The 19,967-nt window shown below is 60.1% G+C and overlaps 3 protein-coding genes across 4 annotated transcripts in view; all 3 read right to left on the reverse strand.

Moving 5' to 3' along the window:
• SLC43A2 (solute carrier family 43 member 2) overlaps window positions 1-4,570 on the reverse strand; it is a 32,132-nt gene extending 27,562 nt beyond the window's left edge. Inside the window, exons 1-2 of one of the 2 annotated variants that reach the window (XM_051635565.1) lie at window positions 4,512-4,570; window positions 2,649-2,847 (exon numbers count right to left, since the gene is read on the reverse strand). In XM_051635565.1, the coding sequence (XP_051491525.1) occupies window positions 2,649-2,808 (160 nt within the window). In that variant the 5' untranslated portion in view covers window positions 2,809-2,847; window positions 4,512-4,570. Of the gene's footprint in view, window positions 1-2,648; window positions 2,848-3,026; window positions 3,667-4,511 lie in introns of those variants that run through there. The other variant, XM_051635564.1, reaches the window with a different exon arrangement.
• A 3,030-nt stretch (window positions 4,571-7,600) lies between these two features.
• On the reverse strand, window positions 7,601-15,335 carry SCARF1 (scavenger receptor class F member 1). Its single transcript, XM_051635439.1, has 11 exons — window positions 14,495-15,335; window positions 13,714-13,775; window positions 13,318-13,419; window positions 12,680-13,205; window positions 11,837-12,055; window positions 11,621-11,749; window positions 11,441-11,544; window positions 10,811-10,922; window positions 10,606-10,730; window positions 10,277-10,414; window positions 7,601-9,938 (listed from the first exon to the last, which is right to left on the reverse strand). Exons 1-11 carry the CDS (start codon window positions 14,923-14,925, stop codon window positions 8,932-8,934), a joined length of 2,955 nt encoding a protein of 984 aa, XP_051491399.1. The 5' UTR covers window positions 14,926-15,335; the 3' UTR covers window positions 7,601-8,931.
• A 78-nt stretch (window positions 15,336-15,413) lies between these two features.
• Window positions 15,414-19,962, reverse strand: RILP (Rab interacting lysosomal protein). The gene is made up of 8 exons (XM_051635440.1): window positions 19,678-19,962; window positions 19,292-19,415; window positions 18,763-18,884; window positions 18,381-18,572; window positions 17,754-17,920; window positions 17,486-17,608; window positions 16,674-16,757; window positions 15,414-16,336 (listed from the first exon to the last, which is right to left on the reverse strand). Exons 1-8 carry the CDS (start codon window positions 19,930-19,932, stop codon window positions 16,180-16,182), a joined length of 1,224 nt encoding a protein of 407 aa, XP_051491400.1. The 5' UTR covers window positions 19,933-19,962; the 3' UTR covers window positions 15,414-16,179.
• Between the last annotated feature and the right edge of the window lie 5 nt (window positions 19,963-19,967).

A 19,967-nucleotide genomic window follows, 5' to 3' on the forward strand; every position in this document is an offset into this window, starting at 1 on the left:
CTGCTTCAGTTTGGTTAAAGGCCAAGCAGTAGTGTAGTAAAATTAAAATGGGAACAAAGTGCCACAACCAGGCTCCTTGTCAGCAAATTTCAAACATACCTTTCAGGATGTGGCCAAACCTGCTGTCTAGAACAGGCACAACCCCCCCCCCCCCCCCCCAAACACAAACCCTGTTGCACAATTGTTTAAAAAGACATGTTACTGTTGTGTGGATTTTTTTCTAGGTGTCCATCCTCACCCTCACACAACTGAGTCCAGCACACCCCACACGTGTGCAGGGTGGCTGAGCAAAATCCAATACCAGAAGTTAAGGGCAGGCAAGGAAAGGAAGGGATTCAACAGGAGGACAAGGAGCCCTTCATGAATTGCAGCCACTTTCTGGGCAGCTGCTGCTACCTTCAGAGAGGAGCCTGCAGAAGGGACAAGGTCTAGTTTTCTCTTTCACTGGAAGGCATCACAAAGTGCAAGAGCTTTTGCTGACAAACAAAAAGCCCTGCCAAGAACCTTTGGCTCATTAGGAAAAGTCAGGTTTTTTTGCAACACTTACATGCACACAGCAGCACCAGGAACAACAAGTGCCCAAAGGCTACCAGTTATAATTTGTTTGCACCAACATTCCAGCCCAGGACCCGCTCAGGCTGCAGGATTCAGCAGGTTATGCTGAAAAAAGCAACCACTGGGTCACCCTGATCCCAGAAAAGGTGAAGACTGGCCATTCAGAGACCACTGCAGACAGATGCAGGGACTGCTCTCCCCACACTGAGTTAGGACTCTTCCCTACCAAATCACTGAGATTATTACAAGGAGGGGGAAAAAAAAAAGAAACAACACAAAACAAAATATGAGAAAGGAAAGTAAGCACAGATGAACAGATGAACCAGGGAACCAGCACAACTGGTCCTAGGTGCTCATCACAAGCCCTCACTGAGTTCAGCAGTGATGGCCAGATATTTGAGGACAATGAGAACATTTGACTAGATAAATTTCTTTTCAGAGTCCAAGCTCTCCTGCCTCAGGGCACAGGTGGGTCAGTGGGAGGAAGAAATTGCCCACAGAACAGCCATTTCACCACAGTCCAAACATTTGCATCTTCCCTGTGGTCTGTGGCATAGACACTCCTATGGAGAGAGCCAGACAGACCACAGATTGGCCAAGGTGGGTGAGAAACCAAGCTGAATCTGCTGCTCTGGGGCAAAGGCAGATGAAGTTAAAGCAATCAAAGCAAAGAATAGGAGGTGGGCCCCAAGTGAGGCAGGGCTCCTGTCAGCAGGGCACATCTCAGGAAGCAGACAGGAAAATGGCTGCTTGTGGAGACAGTCAGCATTTGCTTATCAGCCCTCACGTGTCTTATCTCAGTGGCAAAAAGCCTCCACCTGAGAGGTTTAATAAGATCTGTTACACAGGCCTGTGACAAAGTTACCATGGCTTGGCCAGAGCAGCCTTGAACAGAAGTCCTAAGCAGTCTCCAGGAGCTGAGGACTCTCCCTTTGCACAGCCTGGAGACCTACACTGCCACAGACACACTTGGAAGCATCCCACTGAGCAGAGGAGAGGAAGGAAATTGAGCAGCCAAGCAACAGCTGGCAGAGGACTCCAACACATGCATGTTTGCCAGGTGCACCAACCCAGGCTCTACAAGGCTGAGAAAGCTGCCCACAGGCAGGCAAAGCAGATCAGAATCAGCAGCTGATAAGTGAGAAAAAACAAAACAAAAGTATTATCACAACTGTTCACACACACTGTTTGCTTGGACTTTGTTTCCACACACTTTTAGACTTCCCCTACTGCCCTCAGCCATTACCCACTGAGAGCTCTGGGGTGCATGCTCTTATTTCCACCTGTTTCTTCCCACTCCAGCTCCATGCTCAGCAGCCCTGAATGGGCTGATCCACCTTCTCATCTCATCACAGAATCACACACACCTGGACAGAGCCCAAACACCTAACTCCTGCCTCTCTTCACTATTCCCTTCTCCGGGCACATAAAAACTCTGTCACTAAAGCAGCTTTCCAAATCCACCACACCTTCACTCTCAAGTTCCTTTGAACTCCACTGCCCACTCTACTGTACTGTGGGATTCCCCAGATCACTTCCTCTGTCTGGGCCAGAAGGTGGATCTCCAGAGATTCAGCCTAATTTGAGCACATCCTGGGTGTCTGAAGAGGGAGAGGAATAAAACATTGGTAGTATTTACTTCTACAACTTCAACAGCAGCACAGGACTCCTCCAATCACTTTTTCACCCAGGACCTTTTCTTTCCTCCCACCAAGGAAAAAGTGCCCATAGTTTCCTCCTACAATCTCATTATAACCACCCTGCAAATCATCATCTTTCAGGACCCATCAGGCCTTTCCCTTGCAGAGATCAGCCAGGACACCATGCAGAGAAAGCCAGAAAAGGCTTTTCAGGAAAGCTTCACCCAATCTTTAAGGCTTCTTTTCCATTCACTTAAAGCAACAGCAAGGACAGGCATGTTACACCATCACAAGGATGCCATCAGATTTGGAAAGGAGCACACATCCCTTCCTTCTGCCCCAAGACTGATCCAGAGCTCAACCCTGCTCTAGCCAGATCCACACCACCCTAAGACAAGGAATCACACCAGCAAACCTCAGCAAATTAGTCACAAGTCTCCAGGTCATCCTTACCTGACTCGTAGCACAGGTAGGAATAAAACCCTTCTGCTTTCAGCATGATGAGGAGGGATCCCCAGCCCAGCAGGACAGCAGAGAAGAGCAGGTTCTCGATGATGGCAGTGAAGGCCATCCACCAGCGCCGGCGGTGGGCGGTGGCAAGCGTGGGTGCCATGGCTGTGGGAGAAGATGGCCTGGTCCAGAGTCTCAAAACCTGCAGGGACCAGAACAAGGTCCTTGAGTTCACAGGCACAGCACGTGCTGCTCAGAGAGAGCGCAAAAAGCATGGTTTCAGAGGAGACCTCTCCACTGGAACGCAAGCAAACCTGCCTGCTGAACGAAAGGCACTCAAGTGTAAAACCTGTTATTACCAGTACCAGCTTGCCAGGTTACCTGGAGGGATGGGGGAGCACAGGTGTCCTTGGAGCAGCCCCTCCAGTACACACACCAGGCAACAGAGGAGTGTTCAAGGACTCCGTTCCACTTCCCAAGCAACAGGTATGAAAACGCAGCAAACAACAGCTGCCTGGAGCCCACTGCTCCAGCACCCCTATGGGGAGGGCAGCCCATTTATCAGGCAGCAAGGAAATATGTGCCAGAGTGGGGGGCTTCAACCAGCACCCCCACTTCCCAGCTGTCTGCAGGCAGAGTCCAGAGCTGGGGACACAGCCCCATAGCCTTAAGAGGGGCTTTAGTGACCCACCAGGCCTGCTCTGCCCCACACAGGAGCACAGATCTGCTTATACCACAGCAAGGAACACTTTTTGCTAGCTGCCAGCCCAGCCAGCACCCTGCCATCCCTGGGCTGCCCCACGGATGCTGCAGCCAGATTAACTGTCTCCAGCTCCACCTGCCCCAGTCCCTGAGGCCCACCAGAGGTTTGGGTGCAGACCTGGTTGACCAAGGGGCTGCTCCGGGGAGCCCAGATGGGAAGAGCACCAGGGCCAAGCCCAGGGAATGAGGCAGGTGGCCATTTTAGACAAGCCGAGCCTGCTCCAGGGCCAGACCAGGGCTCCATCAGGCCCTGCGGGGACATCAGGCCACGCACCACAGCAGCCTCTCTGGGCCTTCCTTCCGCAGGCCAGAGGGCCCAGCCCCGGGCTGCTCTGTGGGGGTGAGGACCTGGTGCAGCTCCTTGCAAGGAGACAGGGCCACTCTGCAGCCACAGAAGGTGGTGTAGAGACCCCCCCCCCCCGCCTCAGGAAGGCAGCCTGCAGCCGTGCCCACCCCCCCAGGCCAAAGACGCGTTTCCTCCCCCACCTCCTCCTCACCCCCACACCGCCCTGCTCAGCACAGCCCCTCCCCGAGGGGCAGCCTGCTCTGCTCCCTCCTCTACCACTCACCCCCCCGCGCACCCCATTTTCCCCAACACGCCCCGTTCCCTCCCCACACACCCCCGGGAGGTTCACGCTCCTCATCAACACCCCCCCCTCCCAGACCCCCCCCCCCAGCTCTGCTGCATCCCGCTCTCCTCTTCCTCAGCCCACCCCCAGCTCGCCGCGCCCCCTCCCCACACACCAACCCCCGCGGCCCCCCCTCCCCCCTATACCCACCGCTCCCACCCACAACCCCCCCCCCCCACGCACCCCTTTCCCCCAACCCACCCCCAACACGCCCTGCTCCCCCAACCCACCCCCTCCCCCTCCACACTCCTCCTCAGGCCCCCGTCTCCCCCCCCCACCACGCAACCCCCACCCCACACGCACACCGCTCCCCCCCACCCCCCCCATTTTTCATTTTCTCCCCACAACCCATTTCCCCCCACACCAACCCCGCTCCCCCCGGTGCCGGCGCCCCCCGCCCGGTGCCGGCGCCCCCCGCCCGGTGCCGGCGCCCCCCGCCCGGTGCCGGCGCCCCCCGCCCGGTGCCGCCGCTCACCCGCCGCCGCCCCCGCTCCGCGCCGCCGCGCTCCCACCCGGGGTTTTTATCCGTCCGCCGGAGCAAACAGGCTGATTGGTCGTCGCCTCGGCCAATCACCGCGCCCGCCGCTGCCGCCGCGGCACGTGCCGGCCCGAGCACACCCCCCCCCCCCCCCCGGTATTCCCGGTATTCGCTCCCGGTGCGCCCCCCCCCCCCCCCGGAACCCCTTCCTATTATTCCCCCCTGGTCGTGCCCGCCCCAGGACATCCCCCCCTGGTAATTTCCCCACACCCCGGTTCCCTCCTCCCGGGACCCCCCCAGGACCCACCCCCGGCGCTTCCCTCCCGGTACCGCCCCGCCCCGATCCCCTCCGTGATCCCCCCCTCCCCCGGTACATCCCTCGTACCCTCCCCCTCGCGACACACCCCCGGTACCACCCCCGGTACCACCCCCGCTCGGTACGCCCCGCCGTTCCGCCCCCGGGACTCACCCCTGGGACTGTCCCCCCGGTTCCCGCCGCACCGGGCACACCTGAGCTTCCCCGGACGCAACAACCGTCGTTCCGCGGGGGGGCTCCGGGACCGGGCACGGGGCAGAACGGGAGCGGGTGGGGACCCCCCGTGGGCACCGTGGAGCACACAGCCCCGGCACCCCAGCGGTGCTGGGACCCCCCGCCTGCCAGGGGGGAGAAATGAAGGAAAAGGGAGGAAAGCGGGAGGGCGGCGGCGGGAGGTGATGCGGGCGGGATGCAGCCCCGCCAAGCCCTCCCGCTCCACCTCCCGGCCCCGGGCGGCAGCGGGAGAGCAGCACCGCGCACCGGCCCCGGCTCGTACCGCCCCAGCCCGGCACGCGGAGCCGTTTCGGTAACGGGACCCGTGTTATTTCTCTTCAGCTCCGGTTACGGGCACTGGGATCTCCCCCCAGCCCCATCCCGGGGGGAGCGGAAAAGCTGTTCCCCCCGTTAAAGGCCATTTGGGGGGCAGGTACCGACCCACCCCCGGGGGAGCATCCCCCCACGCCCCAGCCCACCGGCACCGCCACCCGCCTCTGCAAGAGGAGTCACATCGCTGCGGCACCGCGGGGCGCGCCCGGCCCGGCTCCGCGAACCCTCTTTTTGCAGCCAATTCCTTCTCAAACGCCCCTCCGCGGGATTTCCAGCCCTGCCCTAAACCCGTCCTCCCGCCAGGGGGGTCCTGGGCCACGAAGCCCTGGAAATCACGAGGGGATGAGTTTTGTTGGCCGAATGAGGTGAAAACTTAGGGCAGGTAAAAAAAAGAAATAATCCAGGGAAGCTGGGAGCCCGGACAGAGGGACGTGCACCCAGTGCTGCATCCCTGAGGAAGGGAGGGTGGGATGAGGAAACTCCTCGGCCTGGGCTGTGGGGATAAGGGTCAAACGTTGCAACAGCTGGAAAGTGGATTTAAGCCAAAGCAAACAACAAAAAAAAACCCAACAAACCCAAAGACAACAAGGCAGGCGGTGTCAGTGCTGTGTTCCCGCAGAGGTGGAGGAAGGCTGGGACAGCACGGGAGACCTCAGCACCCAGACTGTGCCCGAGGAACACCCAGAGTGTGCCCGAGGAACACCCAGAGTGTGCCCGAGGAGCACCGACTGCCAGGGGAGGGAGCACGAGCAGGGCTCGGAGGCTGCCTGGGGACACGGGAGCCCTTGGCTACAGCAGGAGGGAGCTCGGTTTTCCTATCCTAGAAGGAGCGAAGCAGCCATCAGGTGATCCGCTGCCAGCTATAAATACACCCGGGGACTGAGTAAACATCCCGGAGAGAAAAAAAATAAAGTGGAGCTGCAGAACAGCACTGGCACAAAGACACAGTTGTAAAAACTGGCCAGGAATGAGTTTAGGCTGGAAAGGAGGTGACAGCTCCTGCCGGCCACACAGGGAGGTCCTTGAAGCCATGACATGGTCCTCTTCAGAGGGAGTTTGAGAAAGGAGATGACAAGGCAATGGTGGCAGGGGACAGACTTCCCCCTCTGCCACGGGGGGACAGCTTGAGCATCTGTTCCTGCCTTGGGAAGGCCAAAAGCTGCCTCTTTGCTTACAGCCAGGACCTGTACACTGACCTGCTTCCCACCGACCGCTGCAGCAGGGTTTGGGAAGTCAGGGATCCAGCACGGGAAGACACACATTAACCCTTCCCTCACCCTCCTGCTCGCAGCCCTCCTGCATCCTGACCCAACAACTGTGGCCAAGACTGACCAAAATGCCCCCAGCAAGAAGACAACAGGGTGGCCACCAGCGTGGTGGGGTGGAAACGCTTTGTCTTCAGCCAGGGGAAATATCCCACCTGGCAGCTCAGCCCGGGAAGACAGAAGAGGCTGCAACCACTACCCAGCTTGGAGAAAAATGCTGCTGCTGCCTCTAGTGCTGGTTGCAGCCTCTGCTGTCAGGTTGTTGTCAGTTCTTTACATGCCATATCCACTCACGTGGTGTTCACTTCTGGCACAAGGCTGCTCAGCTCCCAGGCTGAAAATATCCAACTGATTAGGATTATATATATATATATATGACTGCTTATAAATAAGATGTGAGGCTGTTCCTGCTGGTGTGATAAAATAGTGTTGAAACCAAAATGAGCCTGCACAAAAGAATCCGGCCAGGCTGCTGCTCAAGTCTGGAGTATTTTTATTTGTAGAGCAGAATATTTGATGTTATAATCGTGGTGGTGGGTGATAGCACTGCAGGAAAGAGTGTTGCAGGCTCTCTGCAAAACTGGGAGCCTCAGCCATGTGGGTCCCATGGGGATTTGGTGCCTTGAGCTGTGAAGGAGCATCCGTGAAAAGCAAAAAGGGAAAAGCAAAATTCACTCTGTTTGCTGGAACACCTGAACCCTGAACCCCACCTCAGCAGTGCCAGACCAGAAGGATTCCCATGCAGCTCCACACATGACAAGTGAGATGCAGGCTGCAAAATCCATGCTCTGGCTGCTCACAGCCCACTCACACTCCCTCTGCCCTCTGCTCTCCAGCCCTGCTCTGGGCTCAGCTCTAGCAGCGAGAGGTCAAAACTAGTTCAAGAGAAGCAGAAAATTAAATTTAAAAAAGCTCTGAACCTGAAAGTCTGAAGCTGCCAATAGTGTCCACACTTCGGAGAATATTTCTGGTCTTATCTTTAATTCCAACTCCTGAAGGGCTTTGCTAACATTTTAATTTTCGTTTTCATGCAGAGGCTTTCACACCATGTGAAAAGAGCAGAAAAATGTACAAGAAACTTCTACCACTTAGATACATCTAAGTAAAAAAACAACCAGTTCATGCTGCAAATCCTCTTGGGCATCTCAACTGCCTTGCAGAGGTGGCAGAGCCCTCGTGCCACCCAAGGTCCTCCAGCTGTGCTGGAGATGCTGCAGCAGCTTCACCACATCTCAGCCCCCCGTGGTGAGGTGTTGCTGCAGCAGGGACGAGCTGCGGAGGTGGCAGGAGCTTTGGGCACCTGTGGAAATGCCATTTTCCATGCAGCTTTCATCCTTATCAGGGCTGGGTGCACAGGCTGACGGTCACGGCCCAGCTGCCACGTTTGCTCTTGCACAATTGCCCTTGGAGCACGAGGAGTTTAAAAGCCCCCGATAAACCCCGGGCTGTGCCACCAGCCCTCTCATGTGCCAACAGGATACACAGAAACAAAGGCAGCCAGAGCCTGCCCCGAGAGCCATAGCCACACAGATAAACCCCTGCAGAACCAGATACCCTTCCAGATAAGCAGCTAAAATTAATTTTCACTGAAGCTGCTTGTGACAGCCTGTCACCTCTCCCCAGACCAGCTCCACAAAGTAATCCCCTCCAGCAAGAAGCACCTTTATAGCAAGAGGCTCCAAGCAGTACAACCAGAGCTGGGACAGGGAAGGTGAAAGCCAACGGGATGAAATTCATTTGTTCCCAGCAGAGCCCCCAGAAGCCCTGCTCCCTTTGGAGGAGGATGTGTGTCCCCAGACCCAATGCTGACAGGGACTAGAAGGTGCCACCACTATGTCCAGAGCACCGCTGCCCCTGCTGGCTGCAGCAGACGCAAAACAGGGTAGGAGGGAGCAGAAAACAGCACTGAAGCACCACAACCCCTTGGGGCTGCCACCGCGGGTGGCTCTGGGCATCACCCATCCCTCCAGCTGCAGCAGCCAGTGAGGGCTCACACCAGCAACATGGCAACACTGCCCTCTCCCTGGAAGTGTTCAAGGGCAGGTTGATGGGGCTTGGAGCAACCTGGGCTGGTGGGAGGTGTCCCTGCCCATGCAGAGGGGTTGGATCTAGGTGATCTTTAAGGCCCCTTCCAACCCAAACCAGTCCGTAATTGTATGGAGGAAAGGGGTACCACGGGAAAGCTTGATGTATCTCCAGTTCACAGCTCCAAGGAGGACCTCAGCTCCCCCCATGCTGGGGTCAGAGGAGCCTCCTGGTCTCCCAGTGGCCCAGTCCTGGCAGTGGTGGCTCAGGTGGCTGCAGGGGGGGCCGGTGGCTCCTTGGCAGGGCTGGGGAGTGAATCAGCACTGCCACTGGTCACGTTCTCGTATTTTGGCTCCTCCTCTGAGGCATCCTGTCCCTTTGCCTCCAGGCTGAGGACCAGCTCAGGGCTTTTGCCCCTCTCTGTGGCATCTACAACATCACCGGCCCCTTCCTCAGCCCCAATGCTTTTCGAAGAGAGAGATGCAAGAAGGGAGGACAGTCTCTTCCCAGAGAGACGCTGGTGCTTGCCAGGGGAAGGCTCAGTGGGAGCCCCTGGGATGCTCTCCCTCTGCTTGCAGCTGTTTGCCGAGTCTCTGCGCTGCGCCAGGGCCCGGCGGGGTGGCTTCTGGATGCCCTCCATGCTCCTCCTCACCTTAGGCTCCTCCTTTGCAGCCCACCTGCCCTTCTGCAAGCTGCCCAGACGCTTAAGCACTGCCTGGACCGGTCCCTCACCACCCCCCTCCACCTTGGGGTCCTGCCCAGCTGTTCCCACCATCATGTAGATGGTGGTGACGTTGGGCTCCTTCCTCTTTGCCTCCCAACTGCCGGATTTTGCAGCTGCTTCAAGAGCCTCCACTCTCTGGGCCACATTCCTGGTGCCAGAGACCACCCGCCGGTGTCCCCCCGGGGTGGCCCGGGGGGATGGCCTGTGGCTTTCCTCCCCCTTGCTGAGGGGCTCGAGGTTCTCATAGCAATCACTGGCTGGCCGTTCAGGGGGGGGCTCGGCTGCTGCGTCCCCCGGTGGCTGGGACAGCTTGGATGGGCCCCACGGGGTCTTGGGCTTCCGACTGGGGCTGGGGGTCTCCACTGCCCCGAATTTGGTCCCCTCAGCGAAGGACACGGAGGGACGCTTGGCCTTGGCGATGCTGGAGGTGCGGGGGATGTCGAAGGGCAGCGAGACGTCCTCGGAGTTGAAGGCAGATGGGTCTGGGAGTGCCTCTCCAGGGGGGGACACCCCATCGTGCAGCTCAGCACCCCCCAGCAGAGGGACGCCTGCAGGAGAAGGGGACAAGGTTAGGGCTGGCAGAACTGCCCCCCCTGCTTCAGGGACAGACTTGGGAACCTCGGGACAGGCGGTGACGCAACAGGACTGTCCCTGGGAGTGTTTTCCTGGGAGGAGGTTGTGAAATGGGGCTGCCCACACTGGGCACATCCCATCACATCAGGGCCCTGGTGTGTCCTTGCAGGCAGGAAAACAAGGGTAGGAAAATAATTGCTGCCTGTGCCCAGCACCCAGCCCTGGGACACCCAAGGTTGGTAACAGGACAGGATGGACGCTGGGCAGCCCAGAAGGGCTGTGGGTGACTGGGGAGTGCAGACATGGATGTCACCTTCTCTGGGAGGGACAGAGTACTCGGGTCCCTCGTTGTCAGTGTCGAAGGAGGAGAAGGAGCTGTCTGAGACCCAGGCGGCCGACGGTGGCTCGATGAAGCTGGGGTTGAAGGGGAGTTCTGTGTCATGGTGGGAAACTGGGGAGGAAAAGACACTCAGCTGGTCTCAGGCACCCCAGGGTGCTCAGGGCTCAGGACCCCCTGCCCTGAGACATGCAACAGGGTGAGGATGGGCACAGGCTCCCCCCCTCGAGATAATGGTGACAGTGCAGAGCACAGGGTGGAGGTGATAGCCTGGAAGGGCTTTCACCAGTGCTGCTTTGTTTTACCTGTGACTTTGGGAAGTTTGTAGCCACCCAGGGAAAAGCAAGGCATCATGGCACTGAGGTTTGCCAGCACCCCCTGCACATGGTGCTTCATCCTGGCCAGGACACCATCGTCAGGCATGGCCGCCCTGCAGAGGGGACATGGGCATGAAGGGACATGGGAGATGGGGTTTTGCATCTAAGGTTGCAATATATATAAAAAAAACACCTGTCTCTAGCATCTGCTGGGCCAGCTCCACAGCAACAGCAGGCGATGCAGAGCAGCAGCAGCAGGAGAGGGACAAGGATGGCAGCTGCAAGGGTCCCATGGTCCTTAAAACCTGTGCAAGAAGGTGGGTTGAGTCCAGTGTGTCCTGCAGCTGCTGAGTCCATAGAGCCACCCCACGTGGAGAGCACGGGAGCTGGTGACCTGCAGTGGGGCCAGGAGGCACCAGGTAGGACCTCGGGCTGTATCACAGTCTCCCAGCACCCTCATCCCCAGCAAGCACATTATAGTCCCTTGCCCAGCCCTGAGGAGTAGATTTATGGTTGCTCCTCATGGAATCATAGAATCATTAGGGTTGTAAAAGACCTGTAAGATCATCCAGTCCAACCTTTAACCTAACACTACTAACCCAGCTCTACCAGCCCCCTGATAAAACATGTCCCTAAGCACTGGATCTATAGGATTTTTAAACACATTCAGGGGTGGGCAGTGCTTAGAAACCCTCTCTGTAAATAAGTTTTTCCTAACATCCAACCTAAACCTCTCCTGGCATAACTTGAAGCCTCTCTCTTGTCTTACCTCTAGTTACTACTGAGAAGAGACCAACCCCCCCTTACTCAACATGTGTCTTACTCAACACGCAGTCCCCTCGAGCAGGGTGGCAGGTCCCCCGGGAGCACCGGCAGGGTGAAGAACAGTTCACTCCAAAATACCCCTCGGGGCAGGTGTCGTTGCAGCTGGAAGAGAGAGGAAAGGAGGAGAAACGTGGTCCCTGGGGAGAGCAGGACCCCGGCCCCCCGCTCCCGGCGTTACCTGGCTCCCCAGTACCCCTCCTGGCAGACACACTCTCCCGACACCGGGTCACAGGTCCCCGACACGCACTCGGGGCAGAGGAGCTGGCATCCGTCCCCGAAGGTACCCGCGGGGCAGGAGCTGTTGCAGCTGCCAAGACAAAAGAGCCAAAGCATCACCCGCTGCGCTCCGGGACCGGAACATCCCCCAGGAGCTGTGCCCTGATCCCGGGCGTACCTTGGTCCGGTCCAGCCGGGCTCGCAGCGCGGGCAGGACCCGGTCTGTGGGTCGCAGACGTCCCCCCGCCGGCAGCGGGGACAGGGCTGGAGGCAGCGCTCGCCGTGGAAACCGGGCTCGCAGGGCTCCGTGCAGAGCGTCCCGTTCCAGCCCGGCTGGCAGGACAGGCAGGAACCGTCCGTGGGTGAGCAGGGTTGGCTGTTCCCGCAGCTCCCACAGCTGCAGGGGCAGAGGGATGGTGAGGTCCTGACGTCCACCCCCCCCCCCCCTCCCCGCCAAGTCCCCTCAAAATGCAGGTTTCACCCCACATGTTCGGGTCGGATCATGGGGAAATACTTTATAGCATTTTAATGCAGTGAAGTAGGGACAGGGCAGGGAGAGCTGCTGCTTTGCCACCCCAGGGAGTGGGACTGAGGACAATCACGTTTGGGATGACACCAGGGCTTTCTGCTGGTATTAGGAGGATGTTTCTTCTGATTCTGCATCCAGCCAGGGTTGCTCAACACCCCCCCACCCCGACAGGTTTCCCTGCCCAGTCAAAGGGACATAGAATCCCAGAATCATTTTGGTTGGGAAAGACCTTTAAGATCACTGAGTCCAACCATTAACGTAACTCTGCTGAGTCCAATGCTAAACCTTATCCCTCAGCACCATCTCTATACATCTTTTAAACACCTCCAGGGATGGTGATTCACCCACCTCCCTGGACAGCCTGTCCCCGTGTTTGACACCCTTTCGGTGAAGATGTCTCTTCTAAACATCCAAGACAGACACCTGTGATGACTTCCCCCCCTCCAAGGTCCGGCTGCAGCCCCTGGGTGCCCTCAGGACCCCCCGACTCACCTGTGCACACACTGAGACCCGTATTTCCCGGCCGGGCAGGGCTCCCGGCAGCTCCTGCCCTGGTAGCCGGGGCTGCAGCTGCAGTGGCCGCTCAGGGGGCTGCAGGAGCCGTGCCCGCAGTCGCAGCGCCGCTGACAGGCCGGCCCCCAAAACCCGGCTCTGCATTCGCACTTGCCCGTCTCCTGGGAGCAGGGCGAGAAGTTGCAGGAGCATTTGAAGCTGCACCTCCTGCCCCACCAGCCCGGCAGGCAGCGGCAGTGGCCGGTCAGGGGGTCGCAGTGGGAGCTGGCGAGGTTGCACTGACATTGCTTCTTGCAGCTGGGTGCCCACCAGCCCGGCTCGCAGTGGCAGGTGCCGGTGAGGGGGTCGCAGCGGCCGTGGGGGGCACAGTGGCAGGGGAACTGGCAGAGATCTCCCCAGTGGTCAGGGTTGCAGGTGCAGCGCCCACTCGCTGGGTCACAGCGCCCGTTGGGGTGGCAGGGGCAGCTCTGCTTGCAGTCGGGACCCCAGTACTGCTCCGGGCAGCCTGCAGGGAGACAGCCAGGATGGGGAGGGAGTGAGGGGGAAGTCCAGCAGCCCCCCAAGCATCCAGGCTGGCAAAGGGGATGGCAAGGGCTGAGCCCTGAAGAAATACTCACGGGAGCTGCAGTCTGCTCCGAAGAAGCCAGGTTTGCAGAGACAAACCCCAGGTCTCACACACACCTCGTCTGCTTGGCAGGCCTCCTCCCCCTCGCACAGCGCTGCCGGCAGCAGGGTGGGCGTGTCAGCACATGATGCCCCCCCCCCCCCCGGCTTGCACCCAACTGCTGGAGCACCAGACACCCAGCCAGCTCCCACGAAGGCAGCCTTCTCAGAAAAAAACACCCCTCTTCCCACTCCATCTCTCCAGCTGAATCACAGCAGCTTGATCAGTGGGCACATGGGGATCCCCACAGTGCAGTATCCCACTTTGAGGAGAGCTGCAGGAGCTTCCCCCAGCACTGTGGAGGAGCCACCCAGCCAAACTTTGGGCTCCATCACCCTCCATCACTCACCAGCCGTGCACTCCCTCCCTTCCTGCTTCCAGCCCGGGCAGCACGCTGAGCCAGTGGGGAACCTGTGGGAGAGACCCCGGGGCTGTGAGCTGGGGTGGGGGTACTGGGGCTGGCGGGGGGCTCACATGCAGCTTCACAGCTTCAGCTGAGGCAAAGCGACCGGTGGGCACTTGCCCGGGCTGGGCCCTGTGGGTGGGGAAGCAGCATGGCCCTGGGGACAGTGCTCCGGAAGGAAACCAGCAAAATAGAAGGAAATTTAAGAGGTTGCAGCCCAGGGGGGGTGGTGGGGCTTGGTGAGAGGGCAGGACTGCTCAGCTCTGCTGCTGTGGAGCCCATGGTGGTTCCCCAAACCTCTGGGAACAGCTCAAAGCTTTGTCAGCCCAGAGCGAAGGCACTGGAAGGTGCTGCTGCTGCTGGTGGCGGAGAGGACACACAGCAGCAAAGCAGAGGGGACACCAGCTCCAAAAACCCTTTGGGTTTTGCTGTGCCCACATTTCCCACCTGCTGCGCCATGAAAGGTTTGCCAGTGCTCCCACCTCCCTCCTGTTGCCCTGCTTGCTGGGAGCCCATGAGAAATAACCTCCAGAAAAGGACTTTGGGTGCCCCAAATGACCGTGTGTGCCCCAACCACGCTCCCCAGCGTCACCCCAGTCTCTGCACCCACACAACTCCAGGCTGCAGATCTCTGTCCATGAAAGGATGGATGGATGATGATACCCCGGGGCCGCTGAGAGTCCCCAGGAGATGGAGGGACACAAGTAGGGACCCCTATGGCACTTACCTGCAGACATTCCTGCCACCGGGGTCAAGTTCCTGGGCAGAGCTCTGCACCCACAGCCACAGCTGGAGGCAGAGGATGGGCCGGGTGCTCCCCATCCCGGCGGGACACCAGGACGAGTCCCGGCAGCTCCTCAGCCCCGCGCCGACATCCGTCTGTCCCGTCCCTGCCGCCCCGTCCCTCCCACAGCGCGGCCTCTTCCTCCGGCCAGCCTTGGGTCTCTTCCTGAGGAAACGCGGGAGGAGGTGCCCCGATCCAGACACCAGGGGTGCGGCGGGGAAGGGGAGGCAGGGAATGCCACCCCACGGGCTATTTTTGGCCCTGGCTGCCACCCTGGAAGCAGAAAGGGGCACCCGGGGACTTGGCACAGTGACGCAGGGGTTGGCACCCACAGGATCGTCCCATCCATGGTCATCCTGCTCCCCCTCTGACATCCTCCATCGTCCCCAAAGCTGGTTTAGACAATGTCTCCCCAGCCCACATCAGGCATCTGCTGCTTCCCCCCCAGCCCTGATCCCCGTGAGCCACCCCATGGTGCTGCCAACCCCTGGCAGGGGCCGAGAGGTGGGGTCCCCACGTCCCCCACGGGGACACAGCATGCCCCAGGCTGACCTTCGAACCACTGCTGGCTGCCGTCCCATCTCACCACCTCCCCAGGAGCTTTGTGTCAGCAGATGCACAGGAAACACCTTTTTCCTACTCAAGGCCGCTGGGCTGCCGGGAACTGGGGCTGGAATTGTGCTGCTCCCCTCTGCGTGCAGGATTTAGCTCCATCACACCCACCCTGCAGCCCCGCTCCCCACCATAGCCCACCCCAGAAAGGGGGCCGGGCTCTGGCACTGCACAGCCAGCACTGGTTCTGCTGGGGAACTGCAGCTGCAGCAGCCCCTGGCCCTTCCCCAGGGAGGCTGCAGCTGGAGCCTCAGAGGAGAAACCAGACTGATTTATTTTCAGCTCCAATTCTAGAGCCAGGAGGTCCCTGACCCGAGAGGACAGACTTGCCCCCGTGAACACAAGGACTTCCAGTCTTAAGAGTTCCCAGTAGTAGCAGGAAGAGGTCCCAGTACAAAACCAATTCACCCCATGCCTGAAGAGTGCAGGAGTGGCACCAGTGGTGCCATCCCAACTGCTCCCAGACATGGGAGCACCCGGACACCCAGTGCAGTGTGCTCAGCCCCTCCTGGCCACGCGGGAGCCCTACGACAGTGCCTGGCCAGCCTGGGCACCCCAACCTGGCCTTCACATTGCAGGGATGGGGAGGATGAAATATGAGTGGGAAGGGGTGAAGCAAAATACCCCTAATGGGGGAGGATCTGGTGATGGGATCCCTGGCTGTGAGCAGAAGTGGGTAGTGGAAAGAGTCACCAGCGGATGAGAAGAGCCCTTTTGGGGTACAGCAGTGGGAAGTGGGTGCAGACTGGAGGTGAAGAGTGGGGGTACAGCTGTGCAAGACCCCCATAGTTAAGCCACGGGCACAATGAAGGGGCACAGATGCCCAAGGAGCTGAGTTGTCCCATGCCAGGCTGGCATTCCATGGCCAAGTGTCCCAGTGGCCTGCAGGAAGGCTGCCCAGGCTGCAGCTTCAGGGTCACCACGGCACAGGGAAGTGGCCAGGGCTGCTGTGCTGCTGCCAAGGCCGATGGGAGAGCTGGGAAGTGCTGCTGGATCTGTCTCCCGTTCAGGTGGGGTCAGAGGGGGGGCGAGGCTCTGTCCGGGGAGCCGCCTGCCCGCTCACTCTCTCCTTCGGGCTCCAGCTGCGTGTCCAGTGAGTCGATGATTTCCCAGGCTCCAGAGCAGCTGGATGTGGGGGGGTCTTTGCTGTTGCTCTGATACCACTGCCCAAAACTGCAGAGAGAGGAGATAACGGCTGAGGGGGAGAAAAGCCTTCCTGGCAAGCAGCCGGATCCCAGCCTCCCGCGGCGTTCGGCGGAGGAGGCGGGATGCAGCCCAGCTGTGACCCCTGGGACCAGCCCAGACCTGCAGCCCAGGGGCAGCCACAAGGCTCGTCCCGCCCCTCCCTGGGCAAGGCAGATCAACCCCCCCAGCGGCAGGAACCCTGCCAGCCCCACAGCGGCAGCGCGGCTCTGTCCCTGTCACCCCGGCAGGGACGGCACGGAGCTCAGCCAAGCTCCAGAGCAGCCGCCCCATCCCCAGCAGCTCCAGAGCACGGGAGTGAACTCACAAGCTCCTAATTTTGGATTCGGGAGGCTGAGCATCCACGTCATCTGTGCCATGAGCTGGGAGCCAGGAATCCTCCTCTTCTTCGCTGCAGCAGAAAGGAACAAGGGATAAACCTGTGCTGAGACACGAGCAAGTGCCAGAGCCACCCTGGGGCTCCCTCCTGAACCGAGCAGTGCCCCCCACGGAGCCAGGGGCACACGGACCAGAGCTGGTGTCCCCACAAACTGCCATGGGCTGTGACCTGTCACAAAGCCACAGGCAGATGAAGTGACACTGGTGTCCCAGACACAGTTTCACAGCAAGCCCAGCCCTCGCTGCATGAGTTTAAGCCACAAGGTCTTCTCAGATGCCTTTCAAACCCCCAGTACTTGGCCAGCAGATGGTGTGCCCACTCCCCATCATGAGAAGCAGAACATCTTGCAGAGCCTCCAGGGAGCATCTCTACTATCATCTTCAAAGGCTCTCCACTGGACAGACTCCAACCATAGAGCACAGGGGCCAGCCTGCCCTGTCCAGTGGTCCCAGTGCCACCACCTCACCTCCCCTTTGCCACATCCATGCAGGGACAAGTGGCATTTGGCCAGGCTGTGTCTGTGACTGGTGACAGGGACACGAGTGGCAGAGAACAGCCCAGCCCCTGGGGTGCTCTGAGGGTTAAGCCAGAGCAAACAATAAACCTTGGATCTTTGGACTGAGGCAGGGAGGAGGCAGCTCTTGGCCAGGGGGAGTTCCCTTCCAGGGTATTACATCACATGGAAACACCAGAGCCCTACATAGGAAGCTCCATCAACCCTCCCAGTGAGCAGGACTCACCTGCTCGCTGACTCCTCTGCCGTTCCCAGCATTTTGGCTCTGATTTTTTTTCTCTGTCTTTTGATAGTCGACTTCATTGCATCCAGGAAGAAGCCAGGAACTCTCTCTTCGTTCAGCAGCTCCCTGGCAAAAAAAAACAGGACACCCAGCTGGTTAACCCAGAGCCTAGCAAAGAAATACACCCCTACCACAGCAGGATGGGCCAGGGGTGGCTGCAGGGATAGGAGGGACCCAGTTCTCTGCCCCACGCTGCCACAGCAGGTCTCACCTCTGGTAATAGGCCAGCTCCTCCTGCACCAAGAACAGGTTGGTCTTGAGCTCGTTCCGTTCTTGCAGGATCTGCTGCAGCTCCTCCTTGGAGAAGCAGCAGTGAGCAGGGCTCCTGCCTGCATCTGTGTCCTGCTGCTGCTCCTCATTAGGTGCTGGTGCTCCTTCCTGGAGGATGGAATGTCAGCAGACAAGCAACAATCCCAAAAACCCCATCTGAAGGCTGGGTACCACGTGCAGGCAGAGATGGAAAAGTTCCAGGAAGGAGTTTGCTGGTCCAGAGGTCTGGGCTGCTGCAGGTCTCCAAGGACTATGGTGGCTGCCCAGCTCAGCCAGCACCCACCCATCACATGTGACAAACCCTCCTGGTCCTCTTGAGTCCCACCCAGCTCTTCCTTGCATCACCTCCCTCACTCCTGCCTCCATCCCTACCAATTTTTATGGCCCAGATGTTACCAGGATCACACACACTGTCCTGTTCAGGTTTTGGCAGTGAGGCTCACCTGAGTGGCCGTATCCAGCTGGCAACCAGCAGGTCTGGGTGTGCCAGGAGCCCCGTGCAGAGACGGGAAGGTCAGACCAGCATTAGTGATGCCCCGAGGCAGCAGGGCCATGGGCTCAGACTCACCGGGCCGGCCTTTGGCTCCTGGACCTCCGAGGTGGTCCTGCTCCTCCTGCTCATTTCCTTCTGGGTTTGCAGCATTGTAGCCTCCAGGTCCTGCTTCCTCTCCAGCGCGCTCTTGAGCTGCGCCTGCACCACGGCCACCTTATGCCGCAGCTCCTCGTTCATGGCCATGAAGCGGTGCAGCTGCTCCTGCAGCTGAAGGGCCCAGGGCAGCAGGGTGAGCCATGGCATCAGCTCCAGCCCCCTCCACCCAGGGACACCCGAGCCATGGGAAAGGCATCTGCCCCAGCAGGCTCGCCAGCTGCCGTGACAGCCCCAGGGAGACGGGACATGAAAGCAGGTCCCCAGGCCCTTCACACACCACACCCTGAGCTCCTGCACTCACCGCCTCCGTGTCTCGGCTCTTGCAGACGATCTCGTGGGCTTGGGCACGAAGCTCATCCCTCTGCTTGTCCACCACCTCCTTCAGCCGCAGCATCACCTCCCGCTCCTTCCGCACCGTGCTGTCTGAGCCCAGGCATGGGGGGCTGGAGTGGAGGGGTCCCCGGGACCCAAGGACTCCCCCAACCCTTCAACACCACAGAGTTCCTTGATGCTTTCGCAAAGCATCGTTCTACCATCGATCCTGGTAGCCAGCAGAGCCGGGAGAGTGGGATAGATGGAAACTGAAAGCTTTAGGCTGTGCCTGACACACCCTTGTGCTGGAAATGGCAGCTCGCACCCTGTGCCTGCCCCCACCACCCTCCCTGGGGGCTTGGGGGGTGCGCTGGGGGTTTGGGGTCCCTATGGCTTGCAGAACAAGCTCTTGCTCCCCCGTAAGACAGGTGTCCAGGGCTGGGCAGCATGGAGAGCAGGTCCAGACCTGCCACTCCCCCCCAGGAACGCCCCACGGTGGCAGGGGACCCTGAACCCACCTTCCTGGGACTGGCTCTCGGCGAGCTGCCCCAGGAGCTGCCGGTTCTGCTCCTCCAGGTGGGCCAGGCAGGCGCGCAGGGCTCGCTCCCGGCGCTCGGCCTCCCACAGCCTCTGCTCCGGGTCCTGGGGTGCGGGGACAGGCGGGTCAGAGCCAGCCCGGGGGATGGGGGCAGCCGGGCTACAGGCACCCGCGGGGAAGGGGACAGACGGGTCAAAGTCACCCAAAGCGGTGGGGACAGCCGAGTCGGAGCTGTCCTAGGGGAGGGGGACAGCCGGGTCAGTGCCGTCCCCTCGGGGACTCCTGCGAGGACAAGGACGGGACACCGACACCCCCAAGGGGACCCCCCAAGGAAGCCGGCTCGGCCGAGCCCCCCGCCCCGCTCACCTCCGCGTCCTGCCCGCCCGGCGCTGCCGCCGCCTCCTCCGCGGCTCCCGCCGGAGCCACCAGCGCCTCCAGCAGCTCCAGCAGCCGCACGACGGGCGGCACCAGCCCGGCCACGGCCTCGGGCCCGAAGCGAGCGGAGAGCCGGCGCAGCTCGGCCCCCAGCACCCCGGCCATGCGGTAAACGTGCGGGGGGCCGAGGCGGCCCGGGGGGGTCCGCCAGAGCGGCTCCGCGCCCCGCAACAGCGGCTCCGCCATTCCCACCCCGCTCACGCTCCGCCCGGCCCCGCCCC

Source organism: Apus apus, chromosome 18, assembly GCF_020740795.1.
Source record: "Apus apus isolate bApuApu2 chromosome 18, bApuApu2.pri.cur, whole genome shotgun sequence".
Lineage (NCBI taxonomy): Eukaryota > Metazoa > Chordata > Aves > Apodiformes > Apodidae > Apus > Apus apus.